This window comes from Psammomys obesus, unplaced genomic scaffold (genome assembly GCF_907164565.1).
Source record: "Psammomys obesus unplaced genomic scaffold, mPsaObe1.curated_primary_1811, whole genome shotgun sequence".
Classification (NCBI taxonomy): domain Eukaryota; kingdom Metazoa; phylum Chordata; class Mammalia; order Rodentia; family Muridae; genus Psammomys; species Psammomys obesus.
The window spans coordinates 42067655-42091294 of NW_026592118.1; the positions used below are offsets into that span (position 1 = coordinate 42067655).

General features: G+C 43.1%; 1 protein-coding gene across 1 annotated transcript in view; it reads left to right on the forward strand.

Annotated features, from left to right (window-relative positions):
• Positions 1-348: 348 nt before the first annotated feature.
• The window catches only part of Cav1 (caveolin 1), a 33294-nt gene continuing 10002 nt past the window's right edge, over positions 349-23640 (forward strand). Inside the window, exons 1-2 of the mRNA XM_055613016.1 lie at positions 349-421; positions 1883-2047. Of these exons, the coding sequence (XP_055468991.1) occupies positions 392-421; positions 1883-2047 (195 nt within the window). The 5' untranslated portion in view covers positions 349-391. The remainder of the gene's footprint in view (positions 422-1882; positions 2048-23640) is intronic.

Consider the following 23640-nt stretch of genomic DNA (forward strand, 5'->3'; position numbering starts at 1 on the left):
CCGCTGAGATGATGCACTGGGAAAACAGGCGCTCTCCCTTGGATGCCTCTCTGTTGGTTTATAGCTGGGAAAACGTTGCCCCGAGTCTAAAATATCTGCTCTAACAGCCTAGCTCTGATGAAGGCTTTCTCACGGGCTCTCAGCTCCCCTCGGGCGCTCCCCGCCCTCTGCTGCCAGAACCTTGGGGATGTGCCTAGACCCAGCGCAGAGCACGTCCTAGCCAACTGAGAGCAGAACAAACCACTGGCCGGCCGCCAAGAGGCTCCCTCCCAGCCACCGCCCCCCGGCAGCGCCTTTCCCCCCTATACAATACAAGATCTTCCTTCCTCAGTTCTCTTAAATCACAGCCCAGGGAAACCTCCTCAGAGCCGGCAGCCAGCCACGCGCCAGCATGTCTGGGGGCAAATACGTAGACTCCGAGGTAGGCTTGGGTGAGGGCGCGCCTCCGGCTCCAAAGTGCCTGCTTTTGCTATCTCCCACTCCAAATGCTCGGGCTGCTTTCCTAGCCCCAGCCCTCTCTCCACCTTCTCAGCACTCCCCCTCGAGCTGGCACCGCTGCGGAAGAATGGGCTGGGTGGGGAGCCGAAAGGCCAGGAATGTCTTAGTGCTTATTTTCGGAGAGGGGACCAAAGGAGCCCACGGGGGGTGGGGGGGGAGAGGACCCCGGGTCCTGAGTTGCGAGTCTGCAGTTAGAAAAGTTTTCCAGATGGCACAGTTGGCAAGACACCCCCCCCCCCCGCCGCCGTGCGGTCCAGCCTCTACCTACTGGGAGACTGAGAGCTGGCACTTGTGTGTGTGTGTGTGTGTGTGTGTGTGTGTGTGTGTGTATGTGTGTGTGTGTGTGTGTGTGTGTTTCGGAGAGGGAGAGAGGGTTTCATTTGCTCGCAGTCTGGAGAACAGTCCCCACCAGGAGCCTAAAGTGTCTGGCTTGGGCAGCGGCGCGTGTGTGTATTACACTTAGCAAAGTTCTCAAAACCTTCAACAACTCTTTCTGCGCCCTGGGCGTCCCCAGAGGAGTTCCGAGGATGGGGAGCCTCCCTCCTCACAGTACCACAGCCATTGTCAGCTACTTCTTGGCACTCAGGTGCCCTAACCTTGGAGACCTTGGCTCCCAAACGTGACTACATTCAGCCTCAGGCAGACAGCCTGGGCGTGATCTCAGTAAGGGTGGGTTAGAGAGTCCTTCAGATGAGATGTCCTTCTAGGGCATTTTTTTTTGGGGGGGGGGGTTCTTGGCACATGCCTCTGCTCAGAGATGGAAGCATGTTAGATTGTGACCCACCTAATTCGCGCCCATGGCCTCAGAAAAACCGTGGAGCAAAGTGGGGTAAAAGAAGGGTAGGGGATGCAGCAGGTGCGAGGGACACAGGATGCGACCACTAAGTCTGTCAGCATGGTCCAGCCGGATCTTGCTAGTCAGGCTGGAAGGGACCGTGGGGCAGGGTTAACGGGTCACGGAGGGACAGCGGAGGGAGCAGGTGAGGTTGTGGCGACAGCTCGGGTGGCGTGGAGGAGAGTGGGTGTACAGAGCCGGCAGAAGGCGAGCCCGCGGGCTGGGGAACCGTGGCCGGGAGCGGCGGGGAGCGGGAGGGCGCGCGCGGGGCTTCGCCCTGACCCCTGGCGGCCGGCGCGAGAGGCAGGCGCTCCCAGCCTGGTACCGAGGGGTGTGGTGTCCTCCCCTCCGTCCTCTTAAAAAGCTTGCAGCGCTGGAGTTTTCTGTGCGTAAAGCCTTTCCTTCGAGGTGGAAGCTTGCAAGACTTGGAGCTCCAGGATCTCCCCCTCCCCCCAGCCAGGCTGACTCCTGACGCTTGTTTTTCTTTCTGAACTTTTCTTCCCATCGCCCGTTGCTGCCCTCCCCTGGCTTGGCCGGTTGCCCTCGCAGGGACATCTCTATACGGTTCCCATCCGGGAACAGGGCAACATCTACAAGCCCAACAACAAGGCCATGGCAGACGAGGTAAATGAGAAGCAAGTGTATGACGCGCACACCAAGGAGATTGACCTGGTCAACAGGGACCCCAAGCATCTCAACGACGACGTGGTCAAGGTAAGCGTTGGTGGCTGTCTGGGCACTACAACCCCCTCTCCCGAGAAAAATTGTGCAGTTTTGAATAGTTTTGACAGACAGGCACTGTTTCCTGGGCTTGGCTGTGAATGAGCTCCTGCTTTTTCAGAAATGTCGCATCTGCCTTCCTCCTCCGGCTGGCTGGTTCAGCAGGAATTGTGGGAGTTCACAGAACCTCAGCCACAGGTGCCCCCTCCCCCTGCCACACACACATACATGAGAAGGGAAGATAATTTTGGTCCATTGCCAGGTTAAAAGTCCAGTTCAGGTCCTTTACATGTTGGTAAAATAATTGTGTGAGACTTTGTGCCATTGGTGACAGAATGAGCATATTCCTTCAGCTAAATAATCTACAAATAATTAGCTTAAATATATTAAATTCGTGGAAATGTTTAAGCCCGATAACATATGCAGATATATGTACATATTTTATGTGTATGTTCCATATACACAAATAGTTACACGTGTGCGTGCGTAAGCCAATTTACCAAACGGATCATGATTTCCGCCTCCTGACTTCTGGATCGCTCTAATCACATGTGGACAGATGCATCTGTGGCGACAGCCAAGGTCAGCCTGCCCTGGGCTAACAGAACTTTCAGGCTGGGGCTTCATTTTACACCTTCAGGATGTACTTGCTGGGATTTCAAATACATTACTTTCCTGGCTTGTTAGCCAAATGTGGACTTGACACATTTGGTCTGACTTTCATTATCATTTTGTTATTCAACTTTGACCTTTTTAACAATTTTAGCTCAAGGAATTTATTGTCTGAATCCCTGTGGGTTGAGAAATCCTGGACCTGAGCTGTCCTTGGCATATGGTTTCCTCAGAGTGGCCTTGAGGGCCAAGGAAAATCCTGGCTTCTGGGGTTCCAGTGGGAAGATGCTGGCCTGCCCACCCCATAACACAGTTTCCGCCCACAGCCTCCTATCTATGGATGGGAGGGACCCAGGACAGTTTCACCTTTATGAATAATGTATCTCAGAAAGAGAAACGGTTTAATCTACAACCGGAGGAAGGGTGTACCTGTCAAAAGTGACTTTCTTGGTTTGCTGGTAGAGGGAAAAGGAAAATTAGACCATTTTCTCCTGGCCAGATTGTGGAATATTTAAAACCAGCAATGAAGGCACTTCATAAATTGGAAGTTATGATTGCTAAAATCTGTTTATTAGCCACAGTTCCTTAGAGGGGAAAAGGCATTTTGCTTTTCCCCTTCTTGTGCAGCTATGGTCAAGGATAGAAGCAGATTTCAGGATTTCAGATTGGCTCTTTTCACTGGACCCTCCCAGCTGTTGCAATGTGCTATGACAGGGATTCCCTGGAGCCAGCTAGCCTCCTGGGATGACTCAGAGAGGCCAGCCGTGTGGATGTGGGTCTAACACACAGCATGACTAAGTGGAGAAAGAAGGCCACACTGGGAAAAGAGACTTCAACACAGATGGAAAAAAGGCATAACAGCCTTGGAGGAAAGAGCAGTTTGCAAAATACCATTTCAAGAGTGAACATGGGGATCCCCAAACTAGACAAATGAAAGAGCTACAGCAATGCCTGCTTACCAGTTCACTAGGAACAAATCCAGAAAGTCAGGCAGACAAGAAAAACTCACCTTGAGAAAAGAATTGGGCAGGAGTTAGGCAGATGCCCTGCTGAAGAAGATGTCTTCGGAGACACTTGTTCTGCCAAGAGAGACCCAGGCTACCCCTGAACATTTGGCTCCTCCCCTTCCTCACAGTATTAGCTAGAAAAGTTCCATCATCATAAAAATGTCTGCTAGAAACGTCTAGCTAGAGTGCCCCCTGCTTTTCACGAATACCTTCACATCAAGCTGAAAACCACAACTTAGCAGACTCTGTATGCTGAGAAGAAATGAGACCCAAGTTTAAAGTATAGAGAACAGCAGAGTTCATTGTTCAAGGCCTTTCAGTGCTATACATCAAGTATGGAGGCGTGGGAAGGCTCCAGAACCTTGTGTTTCAATAACATAGAGCATGATCACCTACCCCACTGGCAACAAGAGGATAGATTTAAATATAGATCTGATCACCAATGAAATTGTTTCCTTATAGATTTCTGCCTTTCCACATAATGATTTATCAGCATATACACATTTACCTAAAATTATTATGATTTGACTATCCTCTTAAATTTCTTTTTACTGAAGTAATTAAAGCTTGGCTCATCATTCTTCCTCTGACATTTCTATGTTTTCTTATTATGTTCATTTACATACTGATTACATGGGACTAGAACCTGAAAGTAAATGAAATGCTTTAAAATGTATGATTCTTTTACGAATTACCAATCAACTTATTATATTGTTACAACGTGTTAGGCTGGATTCTTGCTATTTAAGTCTTAAAATAAATCCAGCAGATAGAAATGTTACTGTTAACAAGACAAGATGTACACATATTATTAAAATCTTAATCTTACACACACACACACACACACACACACACACACACACACACAACCACCAATGGCTGCTTTAGTTTTGCCTTGACTGCCAGGACACGTGTAGCTAGATTTTTAAATTTTTGTTAGCGCATTTTACTTACTCTTTCCCACATGTGGCTTTGTGCTTTCACTGTATTTTTCACTGGCATGCAGTAATATGAGGTTCCACTGTGAATCCCGTTGTCGTTTTAGAAACAGAATGAATTAATGCTGCAATAAGTCAGTGTAGATGGTGTCACACAATAACGCCTATCCTTGATATGAGCTGTCAGGAAGATGCCGCTCTACTAAGAGAAACTGGGAGAGAAGAAGATTCATCAAAAACACTTGAGTGGAGAGGGTCATGAAGGGCATATGCTCTCACGTGGGGTGGGGCAGCACAGTCTGCACGGGGGCACAGGAGGCTGCAAGAGAGGAGATAAGACTACCCCTCTCACACATACCTGGTGAAACACATTTCTACACACATAGATTTACGTATTGTGTATTGAGCACACTCTCCTCCGAACCTCCCTACCCTCCATTTTCTCGCCCCTCCCCCTTTCTGTTGGTCTTCTTTGATCCCTTAGACACTTCCAAGTTTTTATTTTATTTTTAAGTTTGGTTATAATGTTAGTTTGGGAGATTATAGTTACATGACTCCCACTCCTTCCTTTTCCTCCTTCCAGACCCTCCCTTGTAACTCCCGGCTGTTTCTCAGATTCATAGCTGCTTTTTCTTTGAATATTGTTATATATGTATATATATATATGTATATGTATATACACATACATAATTATCTGAATATATAAACATTGCCTGTTCAGTGTATATAGTGTTACTGGTATGTATATGTTCTCAAGGATGACCGTTTGGTACTGGATGACTAATTGGTATGCTCTTCCCCTGAGAAAGACTATTTCTCTCACTCTCAGCATTCCTTAGCTGCCTGTAGTTCTTTGTCTTGGGTTCAGGCCTCAGGAGCTTTCCTGTTCCTTAGTGTTATCTATTGATGTCATCCTTGTTCAGATCTTATGTAGGCAGCCATGTTGGTGAGGCTTCATGGGTGTTGTGACCCTAACACTTCTAGGAGACTCTGCGTTACAACTGTTACAAGTTACAATAGCAAACTTCCTGTTACTTTCCAAGCCCTCTCCCGCAACAACCCCTGAGAATTAGGTGTGGTTGTACCATATAGATTTTAACATCTCACTTTGATTGGAATCTATGGATTCATGTGGCCGAGCAGAAGACAATAAAAATGAAACAAGACATTATAACCAAACAGCAGGGTCCTAAATCTCATGCTTATTTCAAAGTTAAAGTTTCCCAAGCCAGCAGTGGGAAGCTGTGAAAGAATTCAAGTGTGGAATTATTGATATGAGAAAGTAGACTTTTGGGAAAGACTAAGGTAAAAGTACAGGTGTGATGTAGCCATGCTGGGCAAGCAGGAGAGGGCTGAAATACAAGTGGCCCAAACTCACAGTGATTTAACCTGATCAGTTTTGCAAAGCTACAAAAACAAAACAAATTGAGGAGAAACTATGCTTCAAGAATTTGAATCTTGACCTTTCCCTAGCCTAGCTATATGTAGTACAATGGTTTCTTGTGATGCTGGGCAGTGGCAGTGAGCCATAGCTCCCAGCTGACCACACAACCACAAGAGAAACAACCACTGATACCACAGTGTGCCATGTGACTGAACTCCTGAGTTTGGTAGGTTAGGTCTGTTCAGTGAAATACGTCCAACTTACCACGGACGTAATCAAATGCATTCCCTTAGTGACTTGAGGACCACCAGCAATTACTCCGTAGTCCAGATGGGAATAGAAAAAAAAATGGTACATACATTGGGGATAGAATCATCTAAGCACAAAACAACATGATTTGTGGGAGCATAATGGTTACCAGCCTAGCTTCTAGTCCCCACTTTTTAACATTAATAAAAATTAAGCATTAATGAAATTTAAAATAGTCTCTGAAAAATGTGATTCCATAGTTTCAAGGGGTGCTCAAGACAGATATTTTGAAATGTGCCACTAAGAAAGAATAGACACAATTACTTGATTTGTCATGGATTATCATCACCGGGAAGAAATGGGTTTAGTGATCCCGAGATTAGCACTGAGACAAATCAGAACATCTGGGAAGAGGTCTTTGTTCAAAAGTAAAAATATCTGTTTGTAACGTTCCTAAAACAGGAACATAGTGATTCCTAAATACATACAAACACAATCTTCATTAATCATGGAGCAAAGACATGTATGCAGTGAGCAGAACAGTATCAGTGGACTTTTCTGACATACCCATGAACCTTTTACATGAGAAAATAGTTTTGGAAAAAAGTGATTGATGTCAGATAAGCATCACTTATAAAATTAAGCCATTGTAATATACATCTAATCAAAGCACACTTCCAATACCATGGTGGCATCCTTTTCTGTTGGAATTGATAGCAGTTTTACTTGTCTGTTTAAGGGGTTTAAGTTGCTTTGTAAGATGGCAATTAATATTCTGCGACATCTAAAATCATATTTAGAGTTCAAGATGTCCAGTTTATAAGACAACATAATAGTCATCCTTGATTGTAAGTTTTTACACGTTATTAAGGGGAGGAATAATGGGGGACATTATTAATTCCTAAGCATATGAAGTGATTTTTAAGTTCAGTCAGTCATTATATGTATACATATATATTAAATACTTTTTTAAAATTTGCCTTTTGTCTTATCTCCATCTCTTAACTGAGGTAAAAAATAGTGAGAAATTGTCTAGATGTTGACTTTAACTGAATAAATTTGTATATTTTTTATTATGACAAAGTGTACTATATATCCTTGAATTATAAAGGGTTCATGTTATAGGATATTTTTCCATTAATGGTAGTGCCGTCTACACTTTTTAGAGGGTTATGAACAGCTGCAGTAGAGGATAGAATCTAAAAAGTCCAGAAATTTCAAGAGCCATCTGTTGATGCATCCTGTCCACTCACGTGTGTATAATAGCAGGCACTTTCTAGTTCTTCTTAGTTTGCCCTGCTTTGAAATAGCAGTTCTCTATGATTAAATGCCCAGACAGGTCTGATTGCTAAAGAGAAGGGTCTAGATAAACCGACCTGTGGAGCTCTGGATCCTTCTGTGGATCCAGGAAAGGGCAGGGAGGATGAATTCCTATGAAGATGGTTTATGCTAGGATGCATACACCCTTTTTTTCTGCTCTGTAGAACATGTATGGATATGCATATACATATACATGTGTATTCTCTGAAATTATTTATTATATGATATGCATTGTACATAAGATGCTATATATAAAAATCTTCTATACTGTCATTGAAATATCTTTGCGAAGATTTTTGCCTTTGAAAGATGTATGTGTCTTTGAAAAGAATGTAGTAAGTGAGTTCCCTTCTCTTACAAAACTGCCTGATATAGAGGAATTCAGAGACTTTCTGGTGTAGTAGAATGACTACCGTGCTAAGAAAATACTTTTAATCAAAGTTCTTTCTGAGTTCTGTAAAATTATTATTAAATTGCAGAAAATATTGCAGTTAATATTTAATATTCTCTTCCCCCATGTTGGCTTTCAATTTTTCCTATTGGAAATTTGAAATCTGAAGCCTTTAAAAATGCAGTTTCTTAAAAATCCCAAGAGGTTTCATGAATTTAGCTAAGGCATCAGAGTCACTAGAGGAATTCTTAAAATCCATGTTTCTGCTCCTACCCTGACTTGTTAAATTTGAATATACAGAAGGCACAAGTATCTATATTTTCAGGTCTTCAAATAATGATTATTCAATCTGATTGATTCTAAACCTGAAGGCAGGTTAGTGCCCACATTGAGTTGGCTCAATGGTATATCCTCTAATTTCTTCTACCCCAAGAGAACAGATGAGTCAGGTGGGAGAGATTTTATATGTTGGTTGGCTGGTTTTGTTTTGTTTTTTGAAATTTTCCCTCACAGAACACTATTTGAGGGTCTGGGCATTTTAAACCTTGCCAGAGAATTTTGAAACAACATGGAGTACTCCCAAGCCACCCTTGCTCCATGACTCTCCATCTCTTGGGGCCATTGGAGCTGAGAGCCAACTGGCCTCCCAAGCCCTAGCGTAACCTATGTTCCGTGTTGCCCCATCCCACACTGATCAGTCTTGAGCAACCAGGTTTTTTTTTTTTTTTGTAACCTTGGGCAACGATTAATGGTGTTCCCCATTTCAAACCAAAAGTACCTTGATTTGGAAGAAAAAAAAGCATTAAAATTCATTGGCAATTACCTATCTCTGATTCTTATGCCTGGGGCACACTAGGAATCTCTCACTTGGATAGTAGATGGTACAAAGCTTTCACATTCCAAGTATGCTCCCTCCACCCCATTCCCCACTGACACACCTTCATCACAGCCAGCAAGCTCTCATGTGCGTGAGCACTTTCTAAACTCAATCTACCCTGTGCTACCCCGCTGGATTCTTTCCATCCATCATAGGGTTAAGAAAACTGACACCTCTCCATCACATATTTTGTCAGTGACTCAATCAAAAGATTATAATGTTTAAAACCACTTAACTATTTTTCAGTTAGTCCAGGAAACATAAAACAGCATGATATTACATGGACCATTGTTTAGGGAGGAGGAAATGTTTTTGAATATTGTCTTAAAGGAAATCTGTGTGATCCATGGACTGGTTGACTCCCAAGGCATTTAGTTGGTAGAACAGCGCTACACCTGCAAAGAACACAGATTTCCCAGCCTCTCACAGAAACTGTGTTGATGGCTCAAATACAAAATACACCTTGCTTTTTTGACATCTTACAAAGATGTCTCTTGTTGGTCATTACTTCCTGGAAAGGGAAGTACAAGTTCCCTTAAAAAGATACAAGCGTGTTTCCCCTTCTCCATTGTTGCCTGCTCTGGTAATTAAAAACCAGACATTTTTAATTTTGAGGAGACTTAAATACACTTCAGTGGGGTATATCTCAAAGTAATTTAAAATTTCAAAACTGCATTAAGTATTCTAACTTTTCCTGAGCCCATTCACATTGCAATATAGCTAGACATTGACAGATTCAATGCTAGATATTTGTGTCTACAGATTATATGGTGCAGATACCAAACACACAAGTACAATTTCGCATTTTACAGTGAATAATGAGACCAAATAGTGAAAATCCAGCAGATCAAAAGCAGATTAAAACAAGATTTTAAAATGTCTTACACAAATGCTTGCCCCTGGCTTGTCCCATGCTCCGTGTTAGGCTAGGCTGCACACACCTCAGCTCCAGCTTTCCCCACGTCCACTTCTACTCTCATTCTGCCATATTCAGCCAGGCTCAGGTATTACCTGAGTAGCTGAAGACAGCCCCCGTCTCCAAGACCACAGGGCTTAGGGCAGGAATATGCACGTAGATAATTCTGATGAAGATCATACAACTAAAGGGCAGACAACAATAAGGCACAAAGCAAAAAATTCTTGGCAGTCTCCAAAGTCAAGTGCCTGTTTGCACAGAAAGGTTCCCTCCAAGAGCATCCGGGGGCGGGGCTAGGGGGATGCCTGCTATCAGCAGCAGTTCAGTGTAGCCAGAGCCATGTGGAAAACCAGAAGCCAGTTCGGCATGGCCTTCTTCACTCAGTCACAGTGTTTATATCTTTGTAGGTGTCAGTGACCCCCAAAGGGGCTTTGGGGTCACAGAGTCACCTGATGGTTACAAGCACCCTACTGCTAAATGTGTGAGTAGGAGAGAGAGAGAGAGGAATGGGGGGGTGCTCCCTCCAGCATTTCCCACAGCCTGGCTCAATGGCACTCGATTCACCTACTCCTCCGGTGGTCCTGCGAGACGCTTACTGCTGTTATTATTACCATCATGCTCATTTTACAAAAAGGAGATACAGGTTGTTCAGGATTGCACAAGCAGAAAGTAGAAGAGTCAGTCTTAGAACACAAACAGTAGAACTCAAAAGCCCATACCCTATACCCCTCTGTAACAAGCTACACTCCAGGGAAACACTGGCATTAGGAAACAGCTGAATCATGTGACTGCAGCCACATACTGAACACACAGGGATTGTTGATGGGGTCTGTTATGTTGGGAGTAACAGGCGTATCACTGTAGGGCCTGACTGCAGATCCTGGAGAGTTGGTAAGAAAGAAAATGGATGTACAAACCGATGGAAATTCCCAGACATGCAAGCTCCCAGGGGGCAGAGGGCACTGAGCTGCGAAGAGCAGAGCTGAGCACAGACCCTGGAGCATCTCAGTGAGTGGAAGCAGAAGCAAGGGCATTGACTGAAGAATTGTTCAAGTGCTGGGATCACCCAGGCTGGTGAGAGCTCCTGGGCTGGGGCAAACGTGAGAGAGCAAGGAAGCAGGTTCCAGCAAGTACAGAGCAATTCTCCTGAAGGCTCTCAGTTTCCCTGCTCAGTCTGTGTAGACATACGTGCCAGGGAGCCATACATTGTGGAAACAGGAAGCTATTAGATGCTGGTGGGAGGAAGGTCTATTGAGTTCTTCAGGGAGTTTCTCTGAGATTTCCTCCCTAGGCATTCCATATTTGTTCTCAAAAACAAATGCCAGAAACAAAGACAGACTTAACTAGTGCATTTTTACAAGGCGGCATCAATCCCCTAGAACAACTGAAATGGTCCTTCAGCCATGCCTCAGTCTTTGCCCGCCCTAGATTGTTAGCAGGAGCACATGGCTGGAAGTGGGCACCAGGGCATGTCAAGGAAAGGGAGCAGCATTTGTCAGAATCATCACCGATTATTTTTGTTGTTTCAATGGATTCTTCTTGTTTGCGCCTCAAAAAGCCAGGGTGTTTGTTTGTTTTGTACTGTTTAAGGGAAAAGGCATCACTGAAAAGGATTACAACCAATCCCCCAAATAATGCTTGGATAAACCTCACACCAGAGTCTGTAGAACAAGGCAATGACCCTCACTTCTCTAGCTGCCGCAAACCCAGAGCTCAGCACTGAGTCAACCACCAGAAAATAGAGGCTAAATTGAACTGACATTCAACTTCTTTAGCTGATATAGTCTCATTTTTTTTTTTTGTAATGAAAACACAGTTGGGTTATATTATCACCTGACTTCCTTTGTGCCTTTTGTCTACATTGACTACAGTTTGAAACCTTGCAAGAAAACAAAAATCTCAAACAGTAATAAAAATGTCCAAAAAAATCAGTCTATTAAGAGAAGAAAAATGTATTTTATATGTATGTATGCTTATATACATACATATTTGCAAGTATTTATAATACTTGTATGTATTTTCAATGTTATTTTTTGTTTTTTAAATGCCAGTATTAGATGAACACAAATATAATACATCTTCCTTGGGCCTTCTAGTGTTGACCTCCTGGGGCTCCACAGATCAAGGATAAGCTCCAGCTATCCCAGGCACATTCCCAGGATGCCATTGACTGCTTGTGGCTTAGACACTTCTTCCTTCGCTTTTGCTTTATCGCTGGGAGAGGACAAGCATGCAGAACGTCTTGCTCGGAAGATCGGAATAGCCATCCACGAGTCCAACAGCAGAGAGGGTTCCTTTCACACCAGAACTAGCCTCTTACAACTCACAGATCTCTTCTCAGAGAAAAGGGGTTTAAAAAATTATAATGGACAGGATGCAGAACTCAGGCGTGACTGCTTCATTACTGTCACAGCAACAGAAGGTCAGCTTTTATCTCCGATGGTCGACCTGTTCTTGTCTGTAATAGCAGATAGATTACTACAACATGTCTAACAATCCATCAGCAACAGGATGAGTGTAAAATATCTGCTGAGTTGTGATTCAGTTAAAAATATATATAGCAAGAAGTGCCACCGAGGCAGAGTGTTGAGGTGTAAAGAGCATGTTAGAGAGTGACTTGGTATCAAACAGCAAGGCCACGACCACAATCTTAGCACATACAAGGCTTTGTCAGAGACCAAAGTGGACAAAGTTAAAAGGACTTTCACCTCACAAATGACACCAGCTATGAGGACCTTATTAACATCTGTGATAAAAATAAAATAAAAGTGACTGACAAATTACAGATAGCTCATAAAAAGAGCAACTAGTACAAAACACAATTGTGTTAAAGAACTAGAAGTAAAAATACAAGAGAAGCAGATAATTAGACATAAAAGTAGGAAAACACAATTGTGTTAAAGAACTAGAAGTAAAAATACAAGAGAAGCAGATAATTAGACATAAAAGTAGGAAAATAACAGGGGAAGACTGTCATTTTCAAGGAAACCTGTGATGTGAAAAACCAATAAGCCTATTGAGCACAGTGGAATAGAACTCTTTGCCATGAGGATTCCCCAGCCCTAGGCACCATGATTATTATTATTTTTTTTCTGAAAATCACTAGTGTAAACACACCCTTACTGGGTCAACCCAAAATCCCTTAGGCAATGGGAGATGCAAACTAAGTTTGTCACTTGCTGCAAAGCATTAAACATCTCCATAACCAAATGATAGTTTAAAGCAAGCATGACTTTATGTCTCAAAAGTAATGTCACCTCCTAGAGTCTTCATGTTACTATGCTATAGATTGCGTGGACCTGGGCACCTAGTTTGGTCTTGAAAGGGTGTGGAGATTCTGGAGAAACTCTAGAGAAGAGCAAAAGGTGGTTAGGAACAAAGAGATATCTCCAAGGCAGAGGGTGCTATTTGGTCTGAATGATATTTTGGAAAACACAGCCATTTTTGCTTATTGTCAGTTATTGGCAGATTTACAAGATTTATCCAGACAGAGTCACCACTCAAGAAAAAAGAAGGCTAGCATGGGTCACTTAAAAAGAAAGCAGAAAATACGTCCAAGTCCTAACAGTGTTCAGTCTCAGGAATGTGTCACACGAAGTGCCTTCCTTAGCGTTGTGTATGTATTTCATTACTTGTCCTTACAACTTCTTAAATCTTTCTTCCTCCCTCTATATGACAGCACACACTCAAACACAGCCTAACATGGACAAGCCTAGACGCCTTTCTCTATTTCAGCAGAATGCCTGGTTTGCTTGGGTGAAGAACTGATGTAGCTTTGCTTTAATCAGAGAATGAAAGTGGTAAACATCCAAAAGCAGAACCCCGGAAAATGCACACCCATTACAGCGACTAAAAGGTCAGCGTGAAGCATTATCTGTATGGCAAACCCGCCCTCCACTGCCTCCCACGGAACACATATTCACAGAGCTTGCTGCTTGTATAAACCCCATTGTGATAGATACAAACTCACAAACTCACGGAAGGGTGTAGCTTGAGAGGCTCTTCACAGCCCCCAGTCATCCGGAGAGTGTTTTAAAACAGTACACATTGAGATGTGGAAAATCTGATGTGATGATTTCATGAAAGGGCCCAGGCTCCATGGAGGCTTCCTTTCTAGCTTCTAGATGCAGCTAATATCCTGCAGGAATTAAGTTCAGGCTGGCTTAGACACTCAGAACTTATTAATAAAAAGCAATGCATCACAGTAAGATTTTCATAACCGCAAGGGAAGTAAGGGAAGTATTACTTCACTAGCTCCACACTGGTGGAGTACAGGGCGTCTTAGCCATTTTACTGGAATATGGTATTTTCTGCTGCAGGAGCCACATGAGATAAACTTTCCACACAGAGTGAAGATCACATCATTAATAAAATCCACCTATGGGCTGCCTTCCCTTCTCTTGTATTATTTTTGTCTATTCTCCCTCAAGAGGACAGCATGTTGTTCAGAGCACCAAAATGTCATGTCCAGCCCTCTTCCTTGCCTGCACTGGAGCTTACAATGCCCATTGGATTTTCTCCTAAAAGGGCTGTAAAATTCCTTCGGTACCAGGAGTCATGGGGAGTTTCAGAGAATCCACAGCAGTCAGGTGCCATGAAGTTCTCCAGTGCCTCAGAGGGAAGAAACTCAAGTCACTGACTGACAATTGCTAATGCCATTCATTCCTCAGAGCAAATGGGGAAACTGAGTCCCAGAGTAAATTTTAATTCTAGTCCTTTCTTGGACATGTATCTCCAATGTTGCTTTGGGACTTGGCCAAGTTCTATCTCCTTCCTCTATCTATGAAAATCAAAATGTAAAACTAGACAATCCCTAACTCACTTTTATTTTTAATGATTTATAAATCATTAGTCCAAGTAGATTCATACAACAGTAGAAGCACAGAAATACACCTGACAAAGCGAGAAAGTTGAAAGTATTCTCATCATTAAGGTGTGTGTGTGTGTGTGTGTTGTTTGTTGAGGGTCTTACTAGGTAACTCTGGTTGTCATGTGACCTTCTGTGTAGAAAAGACTGGCCTTGAACTTACAGGCATTCACCTGCCTCATCCTCCCAAGTACTATTAAAAGCTTGTGCCACCCTGCCTAGCTGATCACCAACAGTATTTTTTTTATATATGCATTTAGCATATACATTCCTAAGTTTTTGCAGTTTACATCTATGCTCTTTTTTACTTATTTTATTTTTTGCATCTTTGCTCTTAAGAGTGCAACAGTGGCGCTTAATTAAATCATCTTTGAAAGACTGAACTCACAAGTGGCCTGCTGAAGCCGCATGTGTATGGTTCACAATACACATTTGGTTCTGAAAACAGTTTAGATCTGGAGTTCATTTCACCCTCTGATGGACTCTGTGCTTTGCACTCTTCTCTTTTATTGCACTTGCCTCCAAATTGGCTGCTTGTGTTCCAAGATGAACCAGGACTCAGTTCCAAAGTCGGCAACAAACCTTCAAGTTTTCTTTTTTCGTTTTTGTAGCTATCCAGTTCATCTAAGTTCATAAAGGGCATAATTGCACCTTCAATTAGAGCAATGGTCTCATAAAGACCTAGCTGAATAGAAAGTTCCCAGACTGTATGAAGCCAAGTTGTCAAATTCACCTAGTTCGCGTGGCCCATTTTTGGAGTTCTTTTAAGGCCCATCTGTGAGCAATAGGATCGGATGACTAACAGGCAAAGGGAAAGGCAGCCTTACTTTGAGTCACATTTTCCTGTCAGGGAGCTGTAAAGTTTGTTTCTCTCCAACTGACATAAAGTTTAGCATTTAAAGGCCCACATGATTTTAATCCTTTCACTTAGCACCCCAGCTGTGTGACTCCGAAACTAACCATGAAGCTGCTTGACTTCTGTACCACCTGAGCACTTCTAGGGAACTCACAAGCAAAGCTACACCAAAACCTGTAGGTTTCAATCCAAATCTTCACAATACACAAAACTAAATCGAGCCATCTTCCTTGCCATTACTCAGCCTTTGTGCATGCTTTCACCAAAATTATTGATTGATTGAAAAAAAGGACTATTACCAGGGAATTCAGTTTCTAATTCTTGAGCGACCTAATAACACACTCACGACCATTCCTTTTTTTTTTTTTAATTCTTTATTAATTACACTTTATTCACTTGTAACCCCCTGTGGTTCCCTCCCTCCTCCCATCCCAATCCCTCCCTTCCTCCAAAGAGCATGTCACCAAGACAGTGATTGCTTTTGTAAGGCGGAGCTTAGACGTACCAGTGCCCTGTGAGGTAGCTTGAATGAGAGTGGTGCCAATAGGCTTATATATTTAAATGATTTTTCCCGAGTTGGGGAACTGTTCAGGAGGAATTAAGTGGTATCTCCTTGTTGATTGAGGAAGTCACTGAGGGTGGGCTCTGAGGTTTCAAAAGCCTATGCTAGGCCCAGTCTCTCTCTCTCTCTCTCTCTCTCTCTCTCTCTCTCTCTGCCTTCTGCTTTTGGGTGTAAGCTCAACTGATGCTCTCGTGCCATGCTCTCCCCATCCCCATGATGGTCACGGACTAATCCCTGAAGCCATAAGCAAGCTCCAATTAAATGTTTTATTTTATAATCTCCCTTGGTCACGGTGTCTCTTCTCAGCAATAGAAGAATAACTAAGACAGCTGGTTTCACTAATTTATTCATATATTTGACAAATACTGATTTATGATCCACTATATTTCAGTAACTTAGAGTCTGCTAGCAGAAACAGAAACCACACAAACACACACACATACGCATACTATTAAGTAAGAGTGATAACCTAGTTGGAAGGAAAGGTTCAAGTGAGAAACACAGAGAAGTGGCCAGGTAGAGAGAAGCGGCTATGGGAGAAGGGGGCTGCACCCATCCCACAGCCAGTGAGAGACCCTATAGCAGAAATGGACTTGGGCCCGGGCCTGGGCAATATCATCCTTGATTCCTTGACATTCTAGAAGCTAGTGATCTGTAATCAGGCGGGGTAATGACTTCCTCTTTTACCAAAAAGTAAATGGGTATGCCTCAGAAGGATGCCACCCCTTCCTTGCAGTGATTTCTAAGTCTGAAAAGCCAAGGTTCCCGTCTATTTTATTTACACTGTCGCCTTTCAGTGACCTAGAGCCAGTCCCCTGACCTTGACCTGGTCCTGTTTCCTCATTTCATTTATCCCATCCTCAAATTGTAAATGCTTCCCAAATGTTAGATGAATAAATATATGGCTCTGTGAGGCCACGGCAGAGCAAAGCAAAGCAAACATCTCTGCAATAAACAGACAGGCATTCCAGGCTATAGAGACTTCTAACAGCACATTATGGCTTTCTAGGGCAGGACTCTCAACCAGGTGCAATTTTGCCTCCCTGCCAAAAGGACATCTGGCAACATCTAGAGACAGTGTTACTTGTCACAATTTGGAGGATGTTCCTGGCATCCAGTGATTAGACTTTAAGGACACAGAGAATCATCCTGCGGGGCACCACCCACTATAAGGGCTCCTCTAGACCCGAATACCAATCTGCCAATCATATGTGCGTTGAAAACCCCATAGTAAAAGTCAGGGGCCCTGTCTTGAGAGTCACTTTACATAAGGTGTCAGTTCTGTACAACGGGCTGTGATTCTCCTTGCCAGAACACTAGTGTGTATCCTTTCCTCTGTTTGCCAAGCAGTGCTCAGGCCTGCAGAGATTTATTTCATTCATTTTCTATTTGTTTAATAAACAGACTAAAAGCACTGGAGGGGAAATATCCCGGCAGTGAGGTAAAATTCGTGCTGTTTGTAACGCATGGTAGGAAGTAACATCTCCCACCAGGAAGGGCCCTGTAGCAGCTGAAAAAGGAGCTCATAACTCCTTAAAAGGCTATAACTCAAGCATCATGTTTAGGAACTACAAGGTAGCCTGCCAATGCCAAAGACATTTCTGCCTGCTATATCTTGAATAAAATATAAAGAGCCCCTTTTTTTTTTTTAGTATGGTAATCATTCATATCTGTCCCATGACATGCCCAGAAGCTTAAAGAATAACAAACACCAAAGCATAAACACAGAATTCAGTGAGCAAGCCAGACGTCCGGATGAGCCCTCTGATTGTGTGTTTGCACAAAATAAGATTGCCATGCATTTAATAACTGGGTCTTTTCTACTGGGGACAGCATTTGCCATTCTCTGAATGGCTACAGCCATTTCTTATCTTGCTTGGCAAACATAAGTGTGCCCAAACAATCATTCCTCTCTGCCAAAGTTCACTAACACACAGGCTCCAGCTTCCTATCTCCGGCCCTTTCTTCATCTATTTTTACACCATCGTCTGTTCTCTGTCGCCCATTTGATGACACTCGGCATCAACAAGTGGCACCAAATAGACACCAGAAGTCTGTGGAGAATAAAAAAAACCCCGAGGCGGTGCTCGGCCTGCTTTGCACAGCGGTATCTGCAACTAGACGCTTTGTGATAAGGAACATGTGAAATGTATGGGCCACCTAAGAAAACTGGCCAACTGGCTCTAATTACACAGTGTGGATTTAGGTTCCTACTGAGGGTCACCTCAAGAAAGTGGACAAGCTCTTCTTCGAAGGGGTGCGGAAGCACTCAGAAATTCCCAAGCCTGACATTGAAAACAGGTTTTGACAGCTTCCAGGGAGAGCTGTCTGCATTTCCTAAGAGTCCCCCACCACAAGCTGGGTGACCTTAAAGTAACAGATATCCATTGTCTCCTGGGCTGAAGGTGAGGTCAAGGTCAGAGCGAAGCCATGCTCCCTGTGAATCCTCTGGTAGATCTTTGTCTTTTTCTTGCTTCCTGTGGTTTGCTGAACATTTTTGTAAGTTTTTAGATGGCAGCTGCCTGATACCATTCCCTTCCTCCATCATCACTTGCCTTCTTCCTGTGTTTACTGGAAATTGGGGTTTTAACTTAGCTTATAGTGAGGACTCAGTTCAATGCACCTGTGTCATCAGACCAGGGATATTTAGTCCATAACAGTGAAATGTGATGTGAACCTCAGAACAATCTCACTACTTTCTGACCAAGACTTCTGAACCAGTGCTCCTGCTATGGCCAGCACTGTCCCAAACATTTGCCATAAGTTAACTATTAAATACTTTCACCATCCCTGTGGATCTGACAACATCACACCTGTTTGTTCTAAGTAAGAACCCAAGGCAGGAGCAGATTAGCAGTTTATGTGATGTGATGCTGCCAATAAAGAAAGTAAACCCAGCCCCCATGTTGTTGAGCTGGACAACGTATTGCATTTCAAAAACAATGCACTCATATGCAACTCTTGCATTCATTCAGAGCTGCATCCTGAGGTTTTGAGACCCTTTCCACCAGCAGCTTGCTTTTTTCTCCCCTAGAACTCCTGCATCAAATTCAGGAGGGAAAGATGCCTAGATAACCTCCACAGACTACTGATTCTAATTCAGGACCCAGAAATTTGTGTTTCACTAGCATCTCCAGAAAATTTTGAAGTATTTTTGTGTTTGAGAAATTGTCTCTCAGGAGTAAGAAAGAAATAAAATGCTATGGATGGAGGAGAGAGAGGGAGAGAGACAGATACAGAGAGACAGAGAGACTGAGAGAGAGACAGACACAGAGAGAGGAATGACAATGACAGAATGATGAAGCAAGCCCCTGGGGACTGGACATGAGGGAGAGAGATGGAAGCCAAGCTAATGTTCAGGATTCTCACTGCAGACCTTTCCCTGCCGTGTAACCTACACCCCAGAACTCTTCACTTGCTCACACTCCTCATCTCGCACTGAAATTCTGGTTATGGATGCACCCTTCTCTTCTGTTCCCCAAGAGACAGTCCTGGGAAGCTCTGAAAGATGAAGTTACTTCCCATCTTCCACTGCAAGGCAAACGGGCCTCCGAGCCAAGGGCCTGCCTGCATCACCAGTGTTCCGACCCAGGGTTTACATTCCTCTGAAGTTATGGGTGGGTCACTGAGGAGTTTGTGATCATGGGCCTTTATAACACACTCCAGACCCTCTGCCGTCAGCCCTGGCTGCAAGAGCACTGCAGCCTCTTTCTTGTCCAGTGGTGCCAGTTTTGCCCAGTAAAGTCTGCCTCTGAGAAAACACATGGCAATTAGGGCAAAGCTCCTGTGTTCTGGTAACATTTAATTGTGTTCTTTCTCATCCCCCTCCATACCCACATGCTCATACATAATATTATTCCATTGGCTTCAAAGGTCTCTTAGCATGTTGGAAATTTGTGTGGGAACCGAAAAGAGAGTTGGAATACATTCTCTCTGGGTAGGACTTGTTTCAGTACACACATTAGAATTTTTTAAATATGTACACATTTTTTAAAAGCATACATTTGTTTTTATTGGATACAAAGTGGTGGAGATACACCACGATTTCTACTGAGTGGCTTTTCATAATGACCACACTCATTTAGTTTCGACTAACAATCCCTATTGTAGATTGAACTTAGGGAAAACTTTTCCGAGGGTGTGTCCGTTGGTTTATTCATTAGCATCCAGATATCATCCAGCATAAAAGAAACTCACCAAAGGAAGAAGGAAGGAAGCCAGGAACACAAGCCCCAGAGAATACAACATAGACACAACAGGGCTGTCATTAGCTTCAAGGAGCCATGACATGATCCAGTACAGTTTATCACTGAAGAAAGAAAAGAAGCCTTATTTAAAGTAAAAGCCCTAAGGCTGCTGGAGAAATGGCGCAGTAGTTAAAAGAGGGTAAAGCTCTTTCAGAGGGTACAAAGTCAGCTCCCAGCATCTTTGTAAGATGGCTCCCAACCACTTGTAACTCTAACTCCAGGGCATACTGTGACTTTTTCTAGACTGTGCAAGTACTTGCACTCATATGTATATACTGACACACAAACACATACATACACACACAATTTTTAAGTAAAAAATAAAATTGAAGCCCCAAATCAGGCTTGTTGTCTTAGCACCCAGAAGGCTGAGGCAGGAGGATTTTCAGGTCTAGACTTGTCTGAGCTACATACATAGATCCTGTGTGAAGAAAAATGCAAACCCTGATAAGAGGGCCTGATAAGAGTGATAACTGAGAATATACATTTTAACACTTTTTTCCTTAGAAGAAGAACCTCTTGCCATGCTGAGAACTTCTGAACATCAAGAAGCATTAAACTAGTGCATTTTGGAGTATTTGATTTTCAAGTCTAGATTTGATTGTCCAGGTATGATCAAGTCTAGATCAAAGTGGCTCTTAGTCTTTGAAGCATATCTGACATTTAGGCAGGGTTCTCAAAATAAATAAATAAATAAATAAATAAATAAATAAATAAATAAATAAAAAAATAAATAAATAAATAATAAAAAACAGAGCCAGCGGGATACATCTTATAAAAGAAGATTTATTAGACCAGCTGATAGCATGTGCACACTGGAAAGGCTGAGAATCTAGTAGCTGCTCAAGCCGGAAAACTGGATATCTCAGCAGTCCTAAATACGTTCCAGATAACACCTTGAGTCAGTTAATCCTCTCTTCCCAGGGTGTGAGTTAGACTGTAACTCCTAGATTAATTGTAAATCCCATTAAGGTAACAAATAAGATCATCCATCACATTTGGCTCTAAGTTCAAGGCATTTGTGGCATATGGGTAGACAGTGTTACACAAACACAGTCAACAGTCTGCTTCTTTTTCTAACACTGTGTGGATTATAGAAAGTTTAAGATGTTGTATTTCCCTCTCAGATACTTACAGACTTTAGCCTCAGCACCAAATACTAAGAGATTCCCACAGAAAACAGCCAAATTCTGGAAATGTTTACTTTATATTAACATCAGAATGATAAATTAAATATGAATGAAACAGCTCAATGTGTTTTTCATCTATAGAAATGAAATTAAAATATAATAGAATTAGCATTCTATTGGACTGGACTGGACTAGACTAGAATTGGGTATATATCCACTGTACATGTTTTTATATAGGTATGAAAGTTGAATTGTCTAATACAAAAGATATAAAATAAAAATAACACACAAGAGGCTTGTTTTAGAATTGGGTTCATTGCCTACAAGTTCATAGCCAACTATCTTCAAATTTCGTAACGCAGAGCGGTGAACATCCATGACTTTGTACTTTTTGTGTGACGGGAATCAAAGTGTGACTTAGCTGAGGGGTTGTTCAGGCTCTGTCACAAGGTGCAACCCGGGGGTCACGACTAGATCCTCCCAAAGAAAAAGGTGGGGGCGATGCCCCGTCTGGCCTCACCCTCGTGGTTGGTGGCTAATTCTGTCCCCTTGAGCCATTGGACTGAGGGTTACAGTGTCTCAGTGGTTGGTAGGGAGAGGCCACCTTTAGTCCTGCCCACACCATCCTCTTCTAACTTAACCCCCATGGTAGCTGACTTCCCACAGAGCAATTCAGAGAGCAAGAAAGGCACATGAGGCGAGAGGCGAGGCGTTACAGTGTTGTGTAAACTCTTCAATGACATCCATCACTTTTTTCAGTGTTTTCTTTTTTTATTTTTATTAATTACAATTTATTCATTTTGTATCCCCCTATAGCTGTAGTTTCCTTCCTCCTCCCCTCCCAACCCCACCCTCCTTACCCCTTCTCCACCGATGCCCCTCCCCCAGTCCACTGATAGGGGAGGTCTTTCTCTCCTTCCTTCTGATCCTAGTCTATCAGGTCTCATCAGGACTGGCTGAATTGTCTTCCTCTGTGGCCTGATGAGGCTGCTCCCCCTTCAGGGGGAGGTGATCAAAGAGCAGGCCAATCAGTTTATGTCAGAGGCAGTCCCTGTTCCCATTACTATGGAACCCACTTGGACACTGAGCTGCCATGGACTACATTTACACAGGGGTTCTAGGTTATTTCCATGCATGGTCCTTGGCTGGAGTATCAGTCTCAGAAAAGACCCTTATGCTCAGATTTTTTGGATCTGTTGCTCTCCTTGTGGAGCTCCTGTCCTCTCCAGGTCTTACTATTCCCACTTCTTTCATAAGATTCCCTGCACTCTGCCCAAAGGTTGGCCATAAGTCTCAGCATCTGCTTTGATAGTCTGCAAGGCAGAGCCTTCCAGAGGCCCTCTGTGGCAGGCTCTTGTCCTTTTCCCTGTTTTCTCCTTCTTCTAATGTCCATGTTCTCTGCCTTTCTGAACCGGGATTGACATCCATCACTTTTAAAAGACAATCACTAGTTCTGGCCAACTAGGGTAGAGGGCATTGCAAGAACAAAGATATCTGGAACAGGATCCTTAAGACCCACGTTAGATGCTATTTATATTTTAATTCACTTCTATAGATGAAGAACACTTTGAGCTGTTTCATTCATACTTAATTTATCATTCTGATATTAACGTAAAGTAAACATTTCCTGAATTGTTTGGCTGCATTGTGTGGAAATTTCTAGCAGTGTGGGAAGGAAACGTAGAGGCGAGACATGGATCTTGTTTCTAAATGTGCACACACTATATGCCTCCTAACAGAGAAGCCTGTCCTGGGAATGAAACCCAGAGCAGTGGTTTAAAATAGCGGACTAGGAAAAGCTGGGTAGTCAATATTTCTGCCATTGTTTCCATAGTTGGTCAATGGCAAAAGGACCATTTTTTCCCAACCCCTTGTTCTTTTATTCATTCATGTCACGTTATGGTCACGAGACGACATCACTTCATGTAATCAGCACATACGAGTCTAAGCAGGATGAAAGGGGTCTCCCCATAAGCCTCTGTATCTTTTCTTAAGGAATATAAAGCTTCCCTGGTGGCTGGAGTGCTGGCTCAGAAGTTAAGAGTGGTTAATGCTCTCACAGAGTTAGACTACTGACGTCCATGTTTGGTGGCTTGAAACTGCCTGTAACTCCAGCTCCAGAGAATCTGATATCTTACCCTGGATTCTGCCAGCATCTATACTCATACTAACATGGGTACACACAGATAGATAGATAGATAGATAGATAGATAGATAGATAGATAGATAGA